General features: G+C 35.5%; 1 protein-coding gene across 1 annotated transcript; it reads left to right on the top strand.

Moving 5' to 3' along the window:
* The first annotated feature begins 602 nt into the window (after positions 1–602).
* LOC113106919 (carboxypeptidase E) lies at positions 603–18,531 on the top strand. Its single transcript, XM_026268967.1, has 9 exons — positions 603–1,062; positions 12,128–12,324; positions 14,473–14,640; positions 14,747–14,864; positions 15,155–15,337; positions 15,472–15,611; positions 15,750–15,849; positions 16,862–16,980; positions 17,063–18,531. Exons 1-9 carry the CDS (start codon positions 819–821, stop codon positions 17,159–17,161), a joined length of 1,368 nt encoding a protein of 455 aa, XP_026124752.1. The 5' UTR covers positions 603–818; the 3' UTR covers positions 17,162–18,531.
* Positions 18,532–21,662: the final 3,131 nt, after the last annotated feature.

Raw genomic sequence — 21,662 nt, 5'->3', positions numbered from 1 at the left:
TTGTTTTGTATGTTTCTGTGAAATTATAATAACTCAAGATCAAGAAGTAAATGATGATTGTATCAGTCGGTGATCCTAATGGAACGTTTAGCTGGGTATTGCAGCCCGCTTTCTCTTGTAATTATATTATAATTACTTCCATGTGTAATCAATGGATTTTACTTTAACATAGAACATGAGTATAACATTTCAACATTTCAAATAATTACAATATTACTCAAGTAGGAGTTTAGGACCCACTTTATATTAAGTGTCCTTAACTACCATCTGCTTACATTTCAAATTACTTATTTGATAGAGTGCACTTATTGTACACATGCATATTTTACACATGCGTACTTATATTTGAAAATACCATCCTGTAATTACATCTGTAATGTAGTTAAATCTATAATTACACCATTGACCCCTAAGCCTAACCAGACCACCAAACCTGTCCCTAGCCTCACCCATATCCAACCTCAATCAATTTAACATGAACACTATAAGTGTATAGTGTTATATAATCCATCTGACCTTTGGATACTTAATGCAACGCTGCAATTCGATTTCGTCATAACTTAAGCCACGCCCCTGCAGGGGTAGCACCGTGCGCGTTCGCCAGTTGCGCGCTGCGCTTCCACTATCTCAAGCGCGTCCCCGCGTGCGCACGCATCCGTTCTGCTGCGGCTCTATACGGTACACGACACAGAAAACGAGAGACGAGGAAAACCAGACAGGAAAGAAAAGGAAGACTGACAGGGGTGCCAAGAGCGACAGAATAGGAATAGGCGGAGAGAGAGAGAGAGAAGGGTCGAGTGCTTTGAGAGACGGGAGTGATGATGACAGCGGCGGTGTTCTGCGGGGCTTTGCTGATGCTGGCTCTGGCCTCGGCCGGGGATGCTGCGGGGGAAGGCGGAATCTCGTTCGAGTACCACCGATATGAGGAGATGCGGAAAGCGCTGGTGTCCGTGTGGCTGCAGTGCCCCTCCATCACCCGCATCTACACGGTGGGCGAGAGTCACGAGGGCCGAGAGCTTCTGGTGCTGGAGATGAGCGACAACCCTGGGGTCCATGAGCCTGGTGAGAGAGGATCATTCGTTGTGTCAGATTATAATGAAGGAAGGCAGACCATCGTTGCATTAACTAATGAAGCTCTGTAGAGCAGCACAAGCAAGCATCTTCCTTTGTGTGTGCCATGTTTATCCATTGTACATGAAATTAAATCAGACTTTTAATCACTAAAGGGGGTTCTTCTTATGAAATAACCACCTTTGACATTTTGCAATTTGTATATTTAGACTATTACATGTTTCAGGCTCTTTACATACACAGGCGAGGAGCCCAAGGCGAGCCAGACATCCACTCGATGGCTATTGAAATTCATTATTTTTTAACATTCAAATTTGTAATGCAGACTTGTCTCTAGGTCTGTTGAAACCCAACAGTGATTGCATTAGAAACTGTTTTGCAGGGTCATAATGGTGTGTGCTGTTTCATTTAATCATGTTCCAAGTGCTTCATAAATCATCGCGCGGATGTCTATCGCTGCTCACTGTGACGCGCAGGTGCGCTTTGGTGTGGTCTGCGCGCTCCCGGGGCTCACTGTGCGCGTGGACGCCATTTTGCGAGGGTTGCAGAAACGCACTACTTCTTACTAAATTTATAGATGCATTAACATAAATATTGATTATATCGTTTATTAGCTTACTTATAGAGACTGCAGAGTAAAGTGTGAAGGAGCCTTCGGTTGTCTAAATGAGGGCCAGTGTTGTCTGCTGTCATTATTCTAGAAAAATACAACATTAAAAAAAAACCTCGATTGCTGAATGTTGGAGCCATCAGACTAAAGTATTTCAGAGAGTCTTAGAATAAAATAAGAATTTTTGAAGTGCACATTCAGATCTTTATTTTAGGCCTACATATGCCATTCCTCTAATGGTTGCACAAGACAGGGTTTGAGTAATAAAGGCTTAAAACATGAAAGTAATATTCATGCTGGCATTTAGTTTGTGTTGTGTAGGCCTATGTAGGCTACTATGGTTTTAAGTCTTTGATGTGGAGCTGTGTATACTAATTAGTTCATTTAGTGTGCTCTATTTAGATTTGGGACTGGAACAGATTAAGCTAATCACTAAACAACTCCAACTGAAACCTATAGAGACGCATCGGTTATTTAGGAGTGTTCATTTTTTGATATTTTGTGTTCTGTCTTCAGTACGTGATTACTGAAGCTCAATATGATGTGTGCTATTATATTTATAGCTTATCAATATCAATAAAACACATTTTGATTAGCTAAAACAGACTTGAATTTATAAAACAAGTACCTATCTTTACCCTATAATGTAATTTATTCTGACTAGATTGAAGTCATTAATTATCATCATTAGTTAATTCATTAGAACTCACAACAAAGCATTTATTAATCTAGGTTATTTTTAAATTCTGTATTTACTAATATAATATTTGCGTTTCAAATTGAATAAATTAATGAAAAATATTTAAAATAAACATTCTCTGTTGAATAATAATAATAATCATTTTTTTAAGAAGAAATATTGAATGTATTAGTTGACAGTAATACCAAGGTAGTGGTTAGTCTTAATGGAGTCCGACAAGTAAAAAAACAAAATTACATTAATCCATTAAAATAAAAATAAAACAATACAATAAAACATGCAAACCCAATATTCATTCAAAAGATAAAAATCAGCAATTAACAGAGTACTGTACCATTAAATATTCTTTTAACGATTTTTCAAACCTCATTTTACTTGTTAAAAAACAGTTAATGTCTGATGGCAATTCATTCCATATTTTCATTCCTCTATACATTACAGTGCTTTAGAACAAGAAGCAAAAATATCCTTTTAATGCATGCCTGGTGTTAAAATTATGACTAGCATTACTATACAAATGTTAAAAGTACAATACACCTGAAACTCTCGATACGGAAATATTTCTTATAAAACATAGCAGAGAAACAATTGCCCTATCCTTCACCAGTAGCCAACCTAGAATTTATTGCATTCTCAAAATATTAACCCTTCTCTTACAGTTCAGCATTAGTCGTGCAGCTCTATTCTGGACTAATTGTAACTTTTCGAAGTCTTTACTTGATGCACTCGACCATACCACTGGACAGTAGTCTAAATAAATAAGAACCATTGTTTGCACATCTTCATGGCCCCTGTTCCTTAAATAGTATGGTTGGTTCTCCGTATGTGTGTTTGCATGGATATGACTCATTGCATTAAGTCCTTTATTGCTAGCAGATGAGTTTCCAGCACCACCCATACCGTGTAGCCGTGGTCAACCCACTCAGCAGCAGCAGCGTACAGATGCAGGAGTGAGAACGGGATATCAAAGACAGGTCGGGTGCTGCTAGTCTTGAGTGTTACAGCTGGGCAGAAATAGCTGTTGTCCTAGAGACAGATCAGCTTAGCACTGTGAGCCATGCGCTTCCCTGTGCTCAGTCAGATGAGGAAGAGATGAGTGGAAGAATTAGCGTGCGATGCCACGCGCTCAGAAACAGGCCATCTGGTGCTCTGCTGAGTGAGCATGTGACAACACCTAGATCAGATGCACACATTCACACATACGATTAGATCTGGTCTTTTTATTGCTTTGTCTTAAAGGGATAGTTCACCCACAAATGAAAACTCTGTGTCATTATTTACACACCCTTATGCTGTTCCAAACCTGTATGAGTTTCCTTCATCTGTTGGACAGAAAAGAAGATATTTTGAAGAACAGTTGACGGTAGCCATTGACTAATGGTATGAAGAATAAAAAAAAAAATACTATGAAAGTCAATGGATACCGTCAACTGTTTGGTTAATAACATACTTTTTCAAAGTATCTTTTTTATATTCATACACTTTTGGAGTAAATGACAACAATTTTCATTTTTGGATGAACTACCCCCTTTTCAAACTGATCAAGCGTTTTGTATTTCAATATTAATATTGCATGTTCATATTTTCAGATAGCACTTTCCGCTAATTGGTATTCTGTGGTTTTTATTTATTTATTTAAAAGCATTTGAAGGACACATGGGGCCCTATCTTGCACCCAGCGCAATTGATTTTGTACACCGACGCATGTGTCATTCCTATTTTGCACCTGCGCAAAGCGCGCTTTTCCCTCCACAGAAGCACGTCGCTAAACTAGTGAATGAACTTGCGCTCCCTGGGCGGTTCAGCGCAAAAAAGGAGGCGTGGTCCGGCGCAAACAATCCCTGGTGCTATTTTGCTGTTCCATTAAACGATTGCGCGTTGCGCGTTGTTCATTATGCTATTTGAAGGGCGCATGCTTGACCATAGTGTATAGCGTGCACAACGCGCATACACTTTGCTCATGTAATCTACACAGATGCAACAGTTATTTTTGCAAATCATAAATTGTTACACTAAAAAAATATTAACACTTGAGATGACGGAAATCATTGTGGTGTGCCACGAAGATGTGAAAAAATAGGCATAAATCTAGCTTACAAATTATTGAGGCTAATTGTAGTAATTAAGGATCAGACCTGTTTGAGGTCATATATGTAGCTATATAAGGACATCTGACAAATTGGTTTGTCCGTCAAGAACCATGAAAAAAATTGTGGCTATTTCCTCCCACGCCTGTTTAACCGACGCTATTTTGGGTGGGTTTCTCCCATCCCCATACAACACAACTTCTCTGTCTTTCACTGCTCTTACAGGAACACCAGTCTCCTCGGCTGTGAACCGCTCCTGGCGTGCGCCTGGTAAATACGCCTAATAATAGCAATCCATAATGGAACTTGCGCACCTGCTTTTAAAGGGAATGTTGGATGACGCTCTGATTGGTTTATTTCACGTTACGCCCAAACAACACCTATGAATAATGAAGCTACTTCAGACCAACCCATTTTAGATTTGCGCCGGGCGCAAGAGCCATTTATCCCGCCGGGAAAATAGCAACAGCGCCGAGACCCGCCCACAAACTAAATTGCACTTAGCGCTTTGACACTTGCGTTTCTGATCGTTAAAATAGGGCCCATGGTGTTCGTTTTGAAAAATACATAAAATCATTCAAAAGTACCATTGTTTGTCGTTATCCATTGAATTGAATATATATATATATATATATATATATATATATATATATATATATATATATATATATTTATAATTTTTCATTATTGTCCAAAATGTAATATTTCACTGTATCCCACATGTTGTACAATCCTGTTACCGGATGCATTTTCCCAAATGGGAAGAAAAGTAATTAATATTAGTCCATTGTTAATTTTTTTTACACATTTTGTTTATTCATCAAACTTAACCATTGCTCAAGTTATTGTAAGAAAAAAAAATGGTTGGGAACATGGAAAAAAATATATTTTAATCAATAAATACAAAAAACATAAACCAAACAAAACTTGCTAGAAAGTAGCTAAATCATGGCTAAACATGCAACCCTGTGACCCACTTTGCCATAGTTTAAAAATATATAATTAAATTAATTAAATTTAATTTAATTTAATATAAATATTTAAACATTATTTTAAAATTAAGCAGTTCAGCCTCAAATTAAGATTATGTCATTGTTATTCTCCCTTATGACTTGAGTGATGAAGGAATTCTCATTTTTGGGTGAACTAGCCAGAGATGTATAGTAACGAAGTAGAACTACTTCACTACTAAAAAGGCGGTATCTGTACTTTACTAGAGTATTATTTTTTTCTCCTTCTTCCACTTTTACTTCGGTACATATTTTCGCTGAGTTTAATACTTTTACTCCGATATTTTTTTTATGTGCCTCATCGTTACTCGTTACAATTATAAAAAGGTTACGAATCATTCCATTACAAACCACTGCCAGAACTGTAGATGGCAGGTTTGATGAAGCTGCCACATCATTGAGCGAATCAAGCGAGACTGAACTGCTGTGAAGAGAGAGATGAACACCGAGCCGAGCCAGATAATGACTCGTTCACGAGTCAAGAACCGGTTGCATCGGTTTTCGGATGACCAGTAACGTTAGTTCTTTCTGACATTTCGATTCAATAAACCAGTTGAAGAAAACAGTTCACCGATTCTTTTGCGCTCGATGCAATGGCGTCATTGGCGTTGACTGCACATGGGCTCATAACATTAACACAGAATCAGTTCAGAATCAATCACCAAAAGAATCAGTTCGGTTCCAGACGCTCTGTGTGTCGGTTTGCTTCACGCTAAATCACACATGCGCAGTATCATCAGCTCCTCGGTTCATGAATCGGACGCGTCTGACAGAAACGGTTCTTGACTCGTGAACGAGTCATTATCTGGCTCTGCTCGGTGTTCATCTTCAGTTCTCTCTTCACAGCAGTTCAGTCAGTGTACTGTTTGAGTCAATGAATTACTCCGGTATATTGGTTTGTTTTAACTCAGAGGGAGTGTCAGACACATTAAACAAGTTAACAGCTTAATTCATCTGTGGATTAATGCGTATTGGAGACGCGAACCGTTTAAAACGATTCAGTTCGAATGTCATCGAATGATTCGTTCGCGAACCAGATATCACAAACTGCTTTGTTTTTAACTGTCTTACAACAGACACGTAAGAGAAGACAATGCTGAATAAAGTCATAGTTTTTGCTATTTTTGGACCAAAATGTATTTTCAATGCTTCAAAAAATTCGAAATGACCCTCTGATGTCTTACGGGTTTGAAACAACATGAGGGTAAGTTATTAATGACATCATTTTGCAAATTGGGCTAACTAACCCTAGTAACTGTTTTTTGTTTACAAGAAGTTACAGCCAAAGGAATTGTGATTGTCCTTTAGGTTAATCATTTGAAATAGTAAAAACAATATGTTCAAACTTTTGACTATTTTCTTTAATAGCTACATAACACAATACTTCTACTTTTACTTTCAGTACTTGAGTAGTAAATTTTAAAATAAACTACTTGCAATACTTAAGTACAAAAAATGTTGAATACTTTAGTACTTCTACTTAAGTGTGGTGCTTAAAGAGCACTTCTACTTCTACTCAAGTCACTTTTTTGATAGAGCACTTGTACTTTTACTCAAGTATGGTTCTCTAGTACTTTATACATCTCTGGAACTAGCCCATTAATTTTTATGTTCATTTAAATATTTAATGCTTCAAAATAAGAAAAGCTATTCTACAGTTGTTTGACATCTTAAGGTTAATAATGAAAACTTTCTAAAAGGTTAAGCACCTCTTTTCACTGACCATATGTTAGAAAAACGAGAAATTTCAGGCTCTATTCATGGAAACTGTCATATATTATTTCTATCTATACATTTCCCCACTGTGTTGTACATATTTATTGTACAGAAAAAGAAGAGAATATCTGAAACAGTTGAAGCTCTCTGTCTCTTTCTGGGTTTTTGCACAATGGGTGTGAAGAAAGTGTATCTTCCAGTGACTGAAAGTTCATTAATAATGCAAGCTAGAGGGATCCCACGTCTGCTTTCATCTCTCTCTCTCTCTCATAGATCACACAATATGTTTAATGAGATCATTAGTTATTTTGGACAGGAATATTGTTTAGTTATACAGTGTACAGCTTTCCTTTTCTTTAATCATCATCGTCTCTACAGTCAGATTGTTGTTGAGGTCGTATGAAACAGCGTACATTTCCCGGCCTTCTGTGTTTTCACTAAAAAAGTGTGCTGAATCAGTCATCTATGTCTCCTTTGGTCAACATGGGGATGGAAAAGCAGTGTGTCTTTGACGTTACTAGTAGTGTTTGCGTATGTCTTTAAGACCTGCGTCATAAGCACACACATCCTGACTGACTGAACTGATGAATTCACGCATGGATGGGCTAAGTACAAAGAACAGGATGGAATCAAAACTAAATGTGTAATGCTGACGTTTGAGGTTATAGAGAGGAAGAGAGTCTTTGATGTTATGTAAATGATGTTGTGATTTATTTGTCATCATGTGGTCATATGAAGATCAGAATGATTAGAATAAAACCACTTCCTCTCTCTTTTCCTCGCATGAAGGTGAGACAGCAGTTTCTGCTCTCTAAGGCACTGCGTTTCTCATCTCTGAGCTCGCTCTTCTCTCAATGTGGCAGTAAAGACATTTATAAAGTAAGATTTAGCTATTTCAAATAAATCCTTTTTAGGAATTCTGAAAAATGTATCACAGTTTGCACAAAAAATATCAAGCAGTTTTCAATGTTAATATTAGAAAGATTTCTGAAGGATCATGTGACACTGAAGACTGGAGTCATGATGCTGAAAATTAAAATTTGACATCATTTTATAATATATTCGAATAGAAAGCATTGAATATTACCATCTTTACTGTATAAATGTAGCCTGAATGAGTCATTTATAAAATCTTGCAAATGTTTAAATTGCATCAAGATTAACTCCATAAATTTGTTAGATTAATCTTCATTTACTGTATTTATCAGCAATCCTAATGAATATATTTATCTTACTGTGGGACCCAGTATACAGACTACATTTGCTTGCTGATGAAATCGTGGAATGTTTACCAGTCATTCTGTGACATTTCATCTTTATTCAAGAGTTTTATTCAAGGCAGATAGTTAGTAAGTATGATAACTTCACTTGTTAGATATCTAACTCTCCCTTAAATATGAGTGTATTGAACATCGGTTTAAACAAAAGAGACCTTTCAGTTACATTTATACACTTTTAGACTTAATAAAGGCTTTGGGTTTGTCTAACAAACAGATGTGAAGGTACACAAATAATAAAGTTAAATAAATTTAAGAAACAGTACACTGTCTCTTTAAATGTTTGTCTTGAAGAATTGTCAAAAATGAGGTTAACAGATACCTTGTAATAGTTCTTGTCTTTCAATTCTTTGTTAGAAAGAGAACAAAGAGAAAGAGGGATAAAGAAGGCAGGGAACAGAAACAAAGCTGAGAGGACGTGAGTGTGTGAGAGATGTGTTGATGTTACAGAATATGTTTCGAGAGAGAGGCAATGATGACTGTTTGGCTTTGAAATGTGTTATTTTAGTCTTTTTGTTTGTCAGTTTCTCTGACAGATGAGCAGTTTTTCCTTCTTCACCTCATCTGCGCCGCACATGATTTCCTCATCACTGCTATCCAGAAAGCTTTACTTTCTATTGGATAAGATGCACATTATAACTGTGTTTCTGTTTCGTAATGAAGGGGAAGTTTGTTCTTCACAACCTTGTGTGGGATTTCACACTTTTGCAATCATCTTTGCTGAAAACCCTTCGCCCATCTCGTTTCATTTTGAGACTACATGTGTAAAAACAATTATGACATGAACATTCACAGCACCTCTCATAGAACTTTCTGTAAGTATTACGTAGTCATTAATGTAAAATAGTAAAGGCAACATTTCAGTTTGACTGACACCTGTACCAATATTCATTTTTAAGATGATGATTTAAGAACTTTTTAATAAGACAAATGAATTTTCCAGAACAACTTTACATAGCTATAATGCTATGAAAAGTATTATTCTTTTTTAGATATTTATAATGGATAAAAACAAACAATAATTAAAATCTTATATCATTTTCCATACTAATGATTCCCTGCAGTTAAGTTGTTTCTGCATCATATTTTTGAAAAGATGACTCGTACCAAAAAACAAATATGCAAAAAAAAAAAAAAAAAAGTTTGGATGTTTTTTTGTTTATTTCAGAACGTTGATGTCTTTGAATTTAATTTACATATATTTTTATCAGTAACACTTTAGTTTGGGGACAAATTCTCACTATTAGCAAACTGTTAAATATTATTTATTTGCTGCTTATTAACAGTTAGAAAGGTAGTTGTTAAGTTTAGGTGATGGTTATGGTTAGGTAAAGGGATCTAAAATATGATCGTTCAGAATAAAGCATTAATATGTGCTTTTTAAGTGCAAAAAAAAAATGAAAACACCGTCACTTTTGTCTCTCACACACTTTTTCGCACTCACCTACCCATCTACACACATTACACATTCATCCGCACATTTCCTGCGGACAGGCCTGGGAATACTTTACTTTGACTTTAACATCTGTGAAAGAGCTTGGCGGTAATTTCATTTTGATTGGAGTTTCAAAGTCTGGTTGTAAATGTGACAGGGACATACGTCCTTATTTAGGAGCTTGAACACACACACACACACACACACACACTGTGGATATTGTGCACATGCTGCTCTTTAATTGCGAGATGAAGAATATTAAGATGTTTAAGTAGGCAATGAAATAGACGGCTATAAAAAGGCCAAAGCCTGCAAGGACCCCTGCTGAATTAAAGCGGCGCTTCCATCTGCTTCCAATCTGTGTGCGCGGCAAATAAATGTGCGTCCAGTACTGTATCTGTATGCCTTTGTTTTCTTCCTTAACTGGTGTGTTGGCTTTTCTAAATGGGTCTGTCCAATGCAAACATCCTTTTCAGAGCCTATATAAGGTGCTTAAATATATTATATAATGTTTACTGCGCAAAAGCAGGTAAACCTTGCTTGTATGTTGTGTATCTGTATAAGCTCAGTGTGGTGTGATTATCAGGCCGAATTGTTCTCAGAAGCTCATGTTTCTGAGATTAATAAAGAAAAAAACTTCTAGTGTCCTTTCCTGGCCTTTGATGATTTGTGCTTGTTACCTGAGGGATGAAGTGTGTCAATGCTCATGTTTGAGCGTGAAAGTGTTGGGGAGGATTTAAGTGGGCCAGGGCTTTGTTGTGTGAAAGCAGAGAGGTTTCTGAAAGGTCATTAAAATGAGTCCAGGTTTGCTCTGGTTCAGATGATACTGTATATAATATCTGTTTTTTTTTTTTTTGTATAAGCATGTATATTTTATTGCACGAATGGTTTTATTAATATTTTTGAAGGTTTTTATATGAAGGTTGTGTGTAACTGGTTTGATTTGAATGTGAGGTGAAATTTATTTTATTCCTGTGGTTATCTATTAGATCGCCGCTGATTTGCCAATTTAGAGTAGTTAGGTATGGTTCTTTGTATTTAAATGTTTTGGTTGATTATATTGATTTATTTTCTAGATTGATTTTGTTTGTTGTTTTGGGTCTTAGGTCTCTCTGAAGCCTAGTACCACATATTGAATCTTTCTCTTCATCTTTTATATGAATTTAAACCTTCAATTTAAGGTGTTTTCTTTGGTTTCATTTCTGGTCTGACGGCTTGATGCGAGTCTTTATTCTTATTATTGCGTCTTAACCCTAGTGGACATCATATACTACTCCATCTGTGCAGTCAATCCAGCATTATGGATGTTATGATGATGAATATCCCCTCTCTCTCTCTCTCTCTCTCTCTCTGTCTTTATGCGTGTGTGTTGATCTTAACATCTGGCTAGGTGTTCTCAGAGGAGGAATTCTCAGTAAATCCACAACCTAGACCAGAATCATTCAACACACGCTATAAACAAGAGGAAACCAAAGTCATTAAAGCAAACAAATAAGACCATGTCTTGATTATTCAAACAGAGAGGACATTAAAAATAACCAAGAGGAAGTGTAACATCTCATATAAACTGAATAGAAAATAAAACAGCTCATAAAGTATCTAGTTTGACCTCCTGGTGTAGAAATGACTTAGTCTATAAATAGTTTCAGGCCCTATTTGTGGAAAGTGACAAGTATACTAAAATATCCTTTAACTATGTGGATATTCCTTTTATATATCTCAGTGTTTTTGAAACAGTTGACTTGATTTATTTTATGATTTCCAGTGTGCTTTTCTTGATATTTTACAGTTTTAATTTAAGTTTTGAGTTTTGCATTTAACAGTTTAATGTGGTGACTGTCTTAAAATGCCAAAAATTGTCAGTATGTAATGAACTCTTTTTTTTTTTTTTTTATATTTAATATTATATTTTTATTTGACATTGAATTTAAGTGAATCTTTCTATTCATCCTCAACCCAGTATCATGATTGTAAAATACATCATAAAATTTCTATAATAATTGCTAAATGAAATTGTCCATTTTGATTGGTTGGTAAGATACTGATGGTGTTGTTTTTGATATTTATGCATGTGATTCATGCAACTCAAATAGAACAGATCACTTTTAAAAGATAAAGCTTGAATTAAGATGCATCATTTAGCTGTTATTTGCATCGGTTGATTTGACTCACATGTGCACACAGCATGGGATCATGAACTGTGTTTGGTTTTGTGTGACAGGCGAGCCGGAGTTTAAGTACATTGGGAACATGCACGGTAATGAAGCAGTGGGCAGAGAGCTGCTCATCTATCTGGCTCAGTATCTCTGTAATGAGTACCAGGAGGGCAACGACACCATCATCGACCTGATCCACTCCACACGCATTCACATCATGCCCTCCATGAATCCTGACGGCTTTGAGAAAGCAGCCTCACAGGTACACACACACACACACACACAATGTAGCTATAGCCAAAAAAGAATTGCATGGGACAAAATTATAGATTTTTCTTTTATGCCAAAAATCATTAGGATATTGAGTAAATATCATGTTACTTGAAGATATTTTGTAGATTTCCTACTGTAAATATCTAAAAACTTAATTTTTGATTAGTAATATGCATTGCTAGGAATTCATTTGGACAACTTTAAAGATGATTTTCTCAGTATTTAGATTTTTTTTTTTTTTTTTTGCACCCTCAGATTCCAGATTTTCAAGTAGTTGTGTCTCGGCCAAATACATCAATAAAAAAGATTATTTATTCCATTTTCAGATGATGTGTAAATCTCAATTTTGAAAAACTGACACTTAAGACTTTGTAGTCCAGGGTCACATATGTTTGCAGTTTCTAAATATATATTTAGAGTTTATACATATTAACTGTAAAAATAAAAATGAAAATATAATGAGAAAATCTCATTCTTAAAAACAGTTGCATTTATCATATGTTCTCATATTTATTTTGTTAATAATATGATAAAGGTTTAATTTAGTTATAGTGTAGGCTAGGGGCAAACAACATGAGCAAAATCTTATATCAAAAAAATATTATATTTCAAAATAGCAATATATATCACAATATAGTTGTTTTTGCTTTAAGTAAGGTTTTTATGAAATTTCATAACTCTCATCATCAGTTTCAATATCACAAAAACATAGCTCTCAACCTTGACAAGACAAGTAAACATTATAAAATAAGAACAAAAAAAAAATAAAAATACAACCAATAGGACAAAAAACTGTAATACACATATAAAAACACGAACAATTAGACATGTGAAAAACTTTAAGCTCTAGAAATAAAAAATATTACTTAAATTGTGTTATGTACAAAAAACAAAAAACAAAAAAAAAAACATACACACTGCATAGTCTTCCCTTAATTCAGGGCCAGCGAGAGATTTTCTCTCTTTTGTTGTTTTTTTAGGCTGCTGTCACTTTAAGATCAAATGCACATATCAAATATACTGATACACAAGCATTTTCTTTCTCAACTGTTTTTGTTTGCTAACCTGTGTTTACAAGGACACATACACTTGACACATAACTGTGTGTTTGACGGTTCAAACCCAATGAGGCACAAAAGTTCAGTACACACACATTATGTGCGCATGTTTCAGGAGTTACCAGTTAGTGGTGACTCACTAAAATCTGATTAATTATTTTTTTCGTAGTACTATTAAATGGAACCCACAACAATGTAAAAACAACGCAAAATTTAGAGATAACAACAAGTGAGGTTTGTGTGATATTTTAACCACTGAACCAAAAAAACTGTTCAACTTGAGTTTTGTTGGCAGAATGTAGGGATGCTGATTTCAAGACACTTTATTTTGGTTTACCACATCCTTCTGCAGCCTGTGCTCACACAAGTGTGGGCTGTAACATTTCATGACACATTTGACTTTTAGATTCACATGTGTTTAGGGGATACCAAGAGATTATGAAGCACCTCACTGTGGTGTGGTTTACTGCACTGCTTTACTGATAACACAGCAAACATGCGTTCTGTCTGGGCTTTGGGATAGTTTCAGAGGTGATTTTGGGTATGGGTTTTATTTGTACATTAAATCAGTAACGGTTGTATTCAGGTTGGAACTCACTTTACAAGACTCTGGCTTTTCCTGTAGCGTCTGAAAAATGACAAATAACTGAAGTGATTTCCTCATTAGTCTGCAACTTATTCCCCACATCTCAGTCTGTTCAACTTTCACTGTTCATAACTTTATGTCAGCCCTGTCAAAAAAAAAATGTACTTAAAAAAATTATATGTGTGTGCGTGTGTTTTATAATAGATTCATATTTTTTTTATTCAGTAGAGATGCATTAAATTGACAAAATAATTATTTTAAGCTCAAAAAAAAAAATATTAAAAATTACTATACTTTACTGGTAGAAAAGCAGCATAAAAAATCTTTAAAAAAATAATATACTGTATATATATTGACAAGATGTACATACAAATTTGGAACCAATTTTTATTAATTTTTTGAGTGAACTATTTAAAAATTGAGATTTTTTATTTATTTATTTAGATTATGGCAATTTGGCTAATAGTATCATTATTCTCATAACTGTGTGCAGCCTGGTGAGATGAAGGACTGGTTTGTGGGCCGCAGCAATGCTCAGGGGATTGATCTGAACCGAAACTTTCCAGATCTTGATCGCATCATCTACATGAATGAAAGAGAGGGTGGATCCAACAACCATCTCCTGAAAAACATGAAGAAAGCTGTGGATGAAAACACCAAGGCGAGAGAGGCTATTTGTTAAATGTTGTAGCATGGTAGTTTTAGCAGTGCTCCGAGCATCATTATTTTTTGAGCTGGGGAAATGATTTTTGATCTGTGTGTTACAGCTGGCACCAGAAACTAAGGCTGTCATTCACTGGATTATGGACATTCCTTTTGTGTTGTCAGCCAATCTGCATGGAGGAGACGTGGTGGCCAATTACCCATATGATGAGACGCGTAGTGGTGAGAAAGCACCAAACACACACACACAAATGTATATATGGCGTATATACAGTACTGTAATGATAGATAAATATTTGAATATTAAAAAATACAAAATATTTGCATCATTCAACATCATTTGTCATATTAAGTTACATTTTCTATTAGTTGCTTTTAAAAAATGTTACCAAAATTGTGGCTCTCACAAGTATAGTGAATAAATGAGATCTCATATACCAGTTGATCATAGAATTAAACCAGGAAAACTGGTCATAGAATGTGATTGGCTATTTGTTTTGTTTGTCCACCAGGTTCTACTCATGAATATAGTGCTAGTCCAGATGATCAGGTGTTTAAGACTTTGGCTAAGGCCTACTCCAGCTATAACCCAGTGATGTCCGACCCAAACCGACCGCCATGCCGCAAGAATGATGATGACTCCAGCTTCAAAGAGGGCATCACGAACGGAGGAGCCTGGTACAGTGTGCCTGGAGGTATAATGAAACACTCATATACTCTATTTGTTATGTTTGGGTCTCCACATGCTTTGACAATGTTGTGATGAATAAAAAAAAGTCACTTAGTGTTAGTTGAAAACCTTTGATCTTTCCCTATCTCTGTCTGTCAGGCATGCAGGACTTTAACTATCTTAGCAGCAATTGTTTTGAGATCACCCTGGAGCTGAGCTGTGATAAGTTTCCTCCTGAGGACACACTCAAGCAGTACTGGGACCAGAACCGTAACTCACTGGTCAGCTACATAGAGCAGGTACAGCCCAATCCTCTCTGACGCCTGCTCTTTGTTTGAAGGCGGAGAGTTGTTTTGTTTTCTGTGAAGCTCAGACTCACGAGTCAGGATTAGAGGAGGCTAGGTTCATCCCTTCTTGATCCCTCGCGTCCTTCACAGGTTCACAGAGGAGTGGCGGGATTTGTGCGGGATCTACAAGGAAACCCCATCTCAAACGCTTCTATTTCTGTTGAAGGAATTGACCATGATATCACCACAGGTACACACACACACGCACGCACACACACACGCACAAACACGTATGTTTGTTTTTGTGAAAAGTGTGTTCATCCCATAGACGTAATGGTTTTTATACTGTACAAACTGTATATTCTATCGCCCTACACCAACTCTACACCTAACCCTAACCCTCACAGGAAACTTTATGCATTTTTACTTTCTTAAAAAAACGTAATTCTGTATGATTTATAAGTGTTTTGAAAAATGGGGAAATGGGTTATGTCCTCATAAGTCACCCTCTCCTTGTAATACCTGTGTCATACCCATGACATTATACAGAGTTGTGTCCTGATATGACACACACACGCACACACACAGCAATTTGAAATAATTTAAAGGCTAAGCACAGCTTATATATATATATATATATATATATATATATATATATATATATATATATATATATATATATATATATATATATATATATATATTACCTGATCAGTGACCTAGAAGTAGTGCAAAATATTAATATTTAATATTACAATTATTGTTAATTATTATACAAATGTATCAAATATATATTTTAATTAATACTTCTTTTATACCAGGTTTTGAATTTGGACTTTATATTTTTATTCCATGGATTTATGTGCTTCCTCATAAATATTATATTGTATAACTAAGCAAGTAATGAAATAAAGTTTTTTTTTTTTTTTACTTTTCAGAGAATTAAAATATTACAGATATTTACGGATAATAAAAAAGGTGTTATTGTTATTATATTTTAACAAAAAAATTGTGTTTTCTTTCCATGAAATTCTGTGTACATAAATTTTAAAAAGTGACTTGTCTCTGCAAATTAAGAGAGAAAATAAATAAGAAACAATTGTTTCACCTTTAAAACAATGAACTTGGTAACACCCAGTTAGGTTTCTGTTCAAAACTTGTGTGTGGTACTGCCCTCTAGTGGCATTTTTGGCCACTTTTTGGAAGTAAAATTTCAAACGTAAATCACTTACATATTTTTGATTGGTCATTATTTTCTTTAGCTAAGGATGGTGACTACTGGCGCTTGTTGGGTCCTGGTAACTACAAAGTGTCAGCATCTGCTCCTGGGTACCTGACTGTGGTCAAGAAAGTGGCTGTTCCCCATAGCCCTGTCACACGGGTAAACACACACCCTCTCTTCTCTCCCTTTTCTCATTGTATCTCACATCCTATTCTGATGTCTCCGTCTTTCTCACTCCCAGCTGGATTTTGAGCTGGAGTCGCTGGAAGAGAGGAAGGAGGAAGAGAAGGAGGAGCTCATGGATTGGTGGAAGATGATGTCAGAGACACTCAACTTCTAACTCACCTGAGGCTTTGGCCTACACAAGCATCATAGGTGTAAAATATTCATTGTTGTTGTATGTGTGTGCTCATCAACTTAAAATAACATAATTCAGTTTATTGGTTTGTTTTGGCTGTTTTGCATTAGAGGTACTGCATTTTTACATTTATAACAGCCATTCATTAAGCCATTCCTACATTAACAAAGACAACCAGTGTTACTCAGTATTTGCATATATGGTTGTCCTTGTAAATATGGATGAATATAAATAAATGAAATGCTATGTAGATCTGGTAAAGTGCTAGTTGACCCTATTGTAGGGTTTTTGCGATTTCGATCAACTAGGTTAGTGTTACTCTAGAGCAAGTTTCCTTCAGTCAAGCAAAGGTTATTACTGTACATGCACACACAGAAAAGAAACACGGAGAACACAGACATTTGATATTGTGGAGGCCAATTGACCGATTTATCACTCTTTTGTAAGGTTGTGTTTTACACTGATATTGTGAGATTATTTTGTAACTATGATCACCAATCACTCTAACCAATCAGAGAGCACTGTGTTGTGATGAATGTACATCAGCAATGAATATTACTATTTATTCTGACTATGACTGAAGCCATTGTAGACTCATTCACACCTTGATCTCAAGTCTCTTTCTGTCCCTGTGGGTTTCAATAAAATTATGCTTGATGTTTTGAACGGGAGTGCTTTTGATAAACCTGTTTCATTTACAAATGCTTTAATAATTATCATATCCAGACAATTGCTCAGATGAAAAGAAAATGGAAAAGGTTATCAATTGAACTCCTTTTTTATGTTATAAGAACTATATAGGAAACTAAATAATTCTGAACGTATGATAGCTATAAATCTGTATTATCTATGTTTATCAAGCAGTGAGTTTCATTTCAGATCATATAACAGCAGATTTTAATGGCACAAACTAATAAAATAGACATTTATTTAGATCGTATGGTTTTGTAATGAATACCAAAATGCACAATGAAAATGTGCCCGATGAAGTCCTATCTGCAGTCTCTATTGAACATTCTGTAATATATTGTCTTTTTTGTCTGTTTCAGTATCTTTATAGTTAGTGTATTTCTGTAATATGAAATGGCATGTTAATGCTAAATCAATCAACATTAAGTCTATAATCCTGCATTCAGAATTTTTAATTAAAACCCTTTAGTTTGGGAAATTTCTTAATCTAAATTAAACCCAAGCTTAAACTTTCAACATTAATGCCATAAATTGGCATTTCAAGTCAGCTTATGTATTTTTCCTTTGAGACTTCAGTGGTATGTCTTGTATATGAATGTAATGATTTAATTGAATGATGCAGTTCGCAACCAAAATAAACTTCCTTTTCTGTTTTCAGTCTACCTCCTGAATTTCATCTTTCTATGTTATAAAATAACTTCCATCACATTTTTCTGTTCTGTCTGAATATTTGCAAATGCTAATATTTGTACTTAAAAATAAAATTAATAATAATAATAATAATAAACACTAAACCGATAATATATTGCAAGCAGAGTAAATATCTCAAATCCTAACCATTATTGTATTCAATATCTTTGGAAGTTTGAAATGTCTTTGCAACGATATACTGTTAACAAACATGAAGACGCCATCCTTGTTGCTGAGATTGATGTTTAGATGAATAAGTAAATAGGTGCCGCACACTTTCTTCATATAACAAAATAAACACACACATACACACACATATGACAGCGGTGAGAAAGCAGCAGTTAAGAAAGCATCCAATAAGGATGTGGATATGTATGCACCAGATCTGCAATTTCACTGCACAAGATATTAACTGATGGATTGGAGTGGTGTGGATTACTTGTGGATTATTATGGTGATGTTTTTATCAGCTGTTTGGACTCTCATTCTGACGGCACCCATTCACTGCAGGGGATCAATTGGTGAGAAAGTGATGCTACATTTCTCCAAATCAGATGAAGAACAAACGCATGTATATCTTGGATGGTCTGAGGGTGCGGACATTTTCAACAAATTAAAATTTTTGGGTGAACTGTTCCTTTAAGTCTCAAGCCTTTGCAGTGTAAACAAACTTGCCTCTGACATCAAGCAAAAGTTTGTGAACAAGTCTTAAGTTCATAAGTTTACATGTCTACGGTAAAGGTAAAGTTCACTCTTCTTTACTGCTATTCGAAAAGCTCTGCAGTTAATGTAAAGTTGTGTCGACATGTTACTCAGTTCTATTCTGTAGTTGCTGGCATAGCAGATTCAAGCAATCTCCTCCATTTTTCATTCCTTACCTATTAGCATAAACCTGATCAATACTATTGATCAGAGAGGAGACAGCAACTGTATGGCAGTTTCTCCTTTTAGCCCAAAGGGATCTCATAATGCCTAAAACAGCAATACCATCTCTACTTCTCTCATTACTTTCCTGTGAGAGGGCTGAGAGTAGCATTGATATGTGTTTAATTAAAGCTAAAAAATACACATTAGCTCCAGTCTCGCAGGAGAGCTGACACCGATATCCTATTGAATGCATTAAACAACAGCACAAAGTTTCACAAATGGCCAATTACTTTACTTTTGCACTTGAGTATTTGGAGTCCTGACTTACTTTGGCATGTTGGACACTTTCTTTTCTGATTGCCTCTCCCTCTGAATTTTTCCTAAAACTTCTGTTCTATTGTTTCTGTCAAAATATTAGGCTTGTATAAGAAAACAAAACAATTCAATATCGGAAGTAAAAACAATACATGCATATATATGTTATTCTATCTGTTTTCTTTTTATTTATGATATTATTTAAAAGCCCATGCTACGTGTACTGTGTTAAGCTAACTGAGACTTGTTATAGCACTTATATATCATTGCTCTTTTTGTTGTTTTTGATTGCTTCCACTGTCCTCATCTGTAAGTCGCTTTGGATAAAAGCATCTGCTAAATGGCTAAATGTAATGTAAATGTAATAAATTTAATGTAAATGTAAATATATATTTACATTTACATTACATTTAGCAGACACTTTTATCTAAAGCGACTTACAAATGAGGACAGTATGTATATATATATATATATATATATATATATATATATATATATATATATATATATATATATATATATATGTGTGTGTGTGTGTGTGTGTGTGTGTGTGTGTGTGTGTGTGTGTGTGTGTGTGTGTGTGTGTGTGTGTGTGTGTGTGTGTGTGACATTACTATTAAATACAATTTTAAATAGACATTTCTTATGAACATCAACAGATGGCGCTGCTGAAGCATTTTGTCAAATGTTGGCTAAATGAGCAACTTCTTAAATCAGCTTTCATGTGCAAAAGTGCATATGCATCATTTCAATTATAGCCATGTTCCACACATTCATGTGCCATTGGGACTGTAGTTTTAAATGAAGCAACATGTGAATGTCAATTTTATTCTTTCATAGGCTGAACTGCACAGAATGTTGTTTTACCCCTTTTCCCCTGTCATTGTGTGGTGGCTAATGCTCATACGGTTACAGCCACATTATCAGCCTAAACGTCTTAAATGTTAACAAAAGCAGTCCTGTGAATCTATTTCCTGTGGTGCAGAATGAGTGTCAGGAATGAAAAAGACATGAGACAGATATGATCGCATGCATGCAAGCTGTGTACTCAAGTGTGTGTGTGTGTGTGTTAGTGGGGCAGCTTATATCTTTGATTCATTTGTTTCAAATCCTCTCCTCCTTTCAGTCCTTTTCCCTTTTTCTGTATTTCTTCTTTGTTCTTCTGGGTGGCCTAACCTTCTCTTCTTTCTCCAAATATCCTTCTATCACTGGGCTGTGAACACCATCCTAATCTTTGTGTGTGTGTGTGTGTGTGTGTGTGTGTGTGTGTGTATTCAGTATGTGTGTGGATGTCCAAAGAAAGAAAAATAAGAAAGATTCACATTCATGTCAGTTTGAAGTAGTGTATGTTAATGTTTGTGTTGTTTATGTGAGTGTGCCTGTGGGGTGTGAGTGAGTGTGTTTGTGTGTGTGTGTGTGTGTGAGTGAGAGAGAGAGAGAGAGAGAGAGAGAGAGAGATGGATTTCAGGGATTTCAGATTACCATAACAACTACATAGTAAAACCCTGGAAAGAACCCTCAACACTGTAGAATTATAGCGGTGAGTTAATACCACTCACATTTTCTACAAAAAATCTAGTTTAGTAGAACCATTGGCTATAAGTATAGTTCAGACTTTGGTATTCTTGGCTTTATTGCTGGTACATGTTATAATCTTTTCTTCCACCTGCATGTGATTATGAGTAAATCAAGTAAAGCAGCAATTACGCATGAAACACTTCTAAACTATATCTATTAATCATGATACGTGCTGGGCTACTGTAGGGGAATCCAGCAGGGAATTAAATCAAGTTTCTGTGTGTGTGTGTGTATGTGAGTGAGAGAGAGAGAGTTCCTTCACCTCCTTCACTTTCCTTAGATACTCTGTCTTTAGTTTTATCTTCTTTGTCATGATTCTGTAACTCTCTTTGTGTTTTAAACA

This window comes from Carassius auratus, chromosome 1 (genome assembly GCF_003368295.1).
Source record: "Carassius auratus strain Wakin chromosome 1, ASM336829v1, whole genome shotgun sequence".
Classification (NCBI taxonomy): domain Eukaryota; kingdom Metazoa; phylum Chordata; class Actinopteri; order Cypriniformes; family Cyprinidae; genus Carassius; species Carassius auratus.
Note: the sequence above shows the minus strand (reverse complement) of the source record. Positions and strands in the feature narration are given on the sequence as shown.

What these genes read in the sequence shown, in the direction of transcription:
- LOC113106919 (XM_026268967.1), top strand. Translation starts at nt 819, where the DNA reads ATGATGACAGCGGCGGTGTTCTGCGGGGCTTTGCTGATGCTGGCTCTG. An exon ending in CCCTGGGGTCCATGAGCCTG is followed by an intron (nt 1,063 to 12,127) that starts GTGAGAGAGGAT and finishes TTTGTGTGACAG; the next exon opens with GCGAGCCGGAGTTTAAGTAC. An exon ending in TGGTCAGCTACATAGAGCAG is followed by an intron (nt 15,612 to 15,749) that starts GTACAGCCCAAT and finishes CGTCCTTCACAG; the next exon opens with GTTCACAGAGGAGTGGCGGG.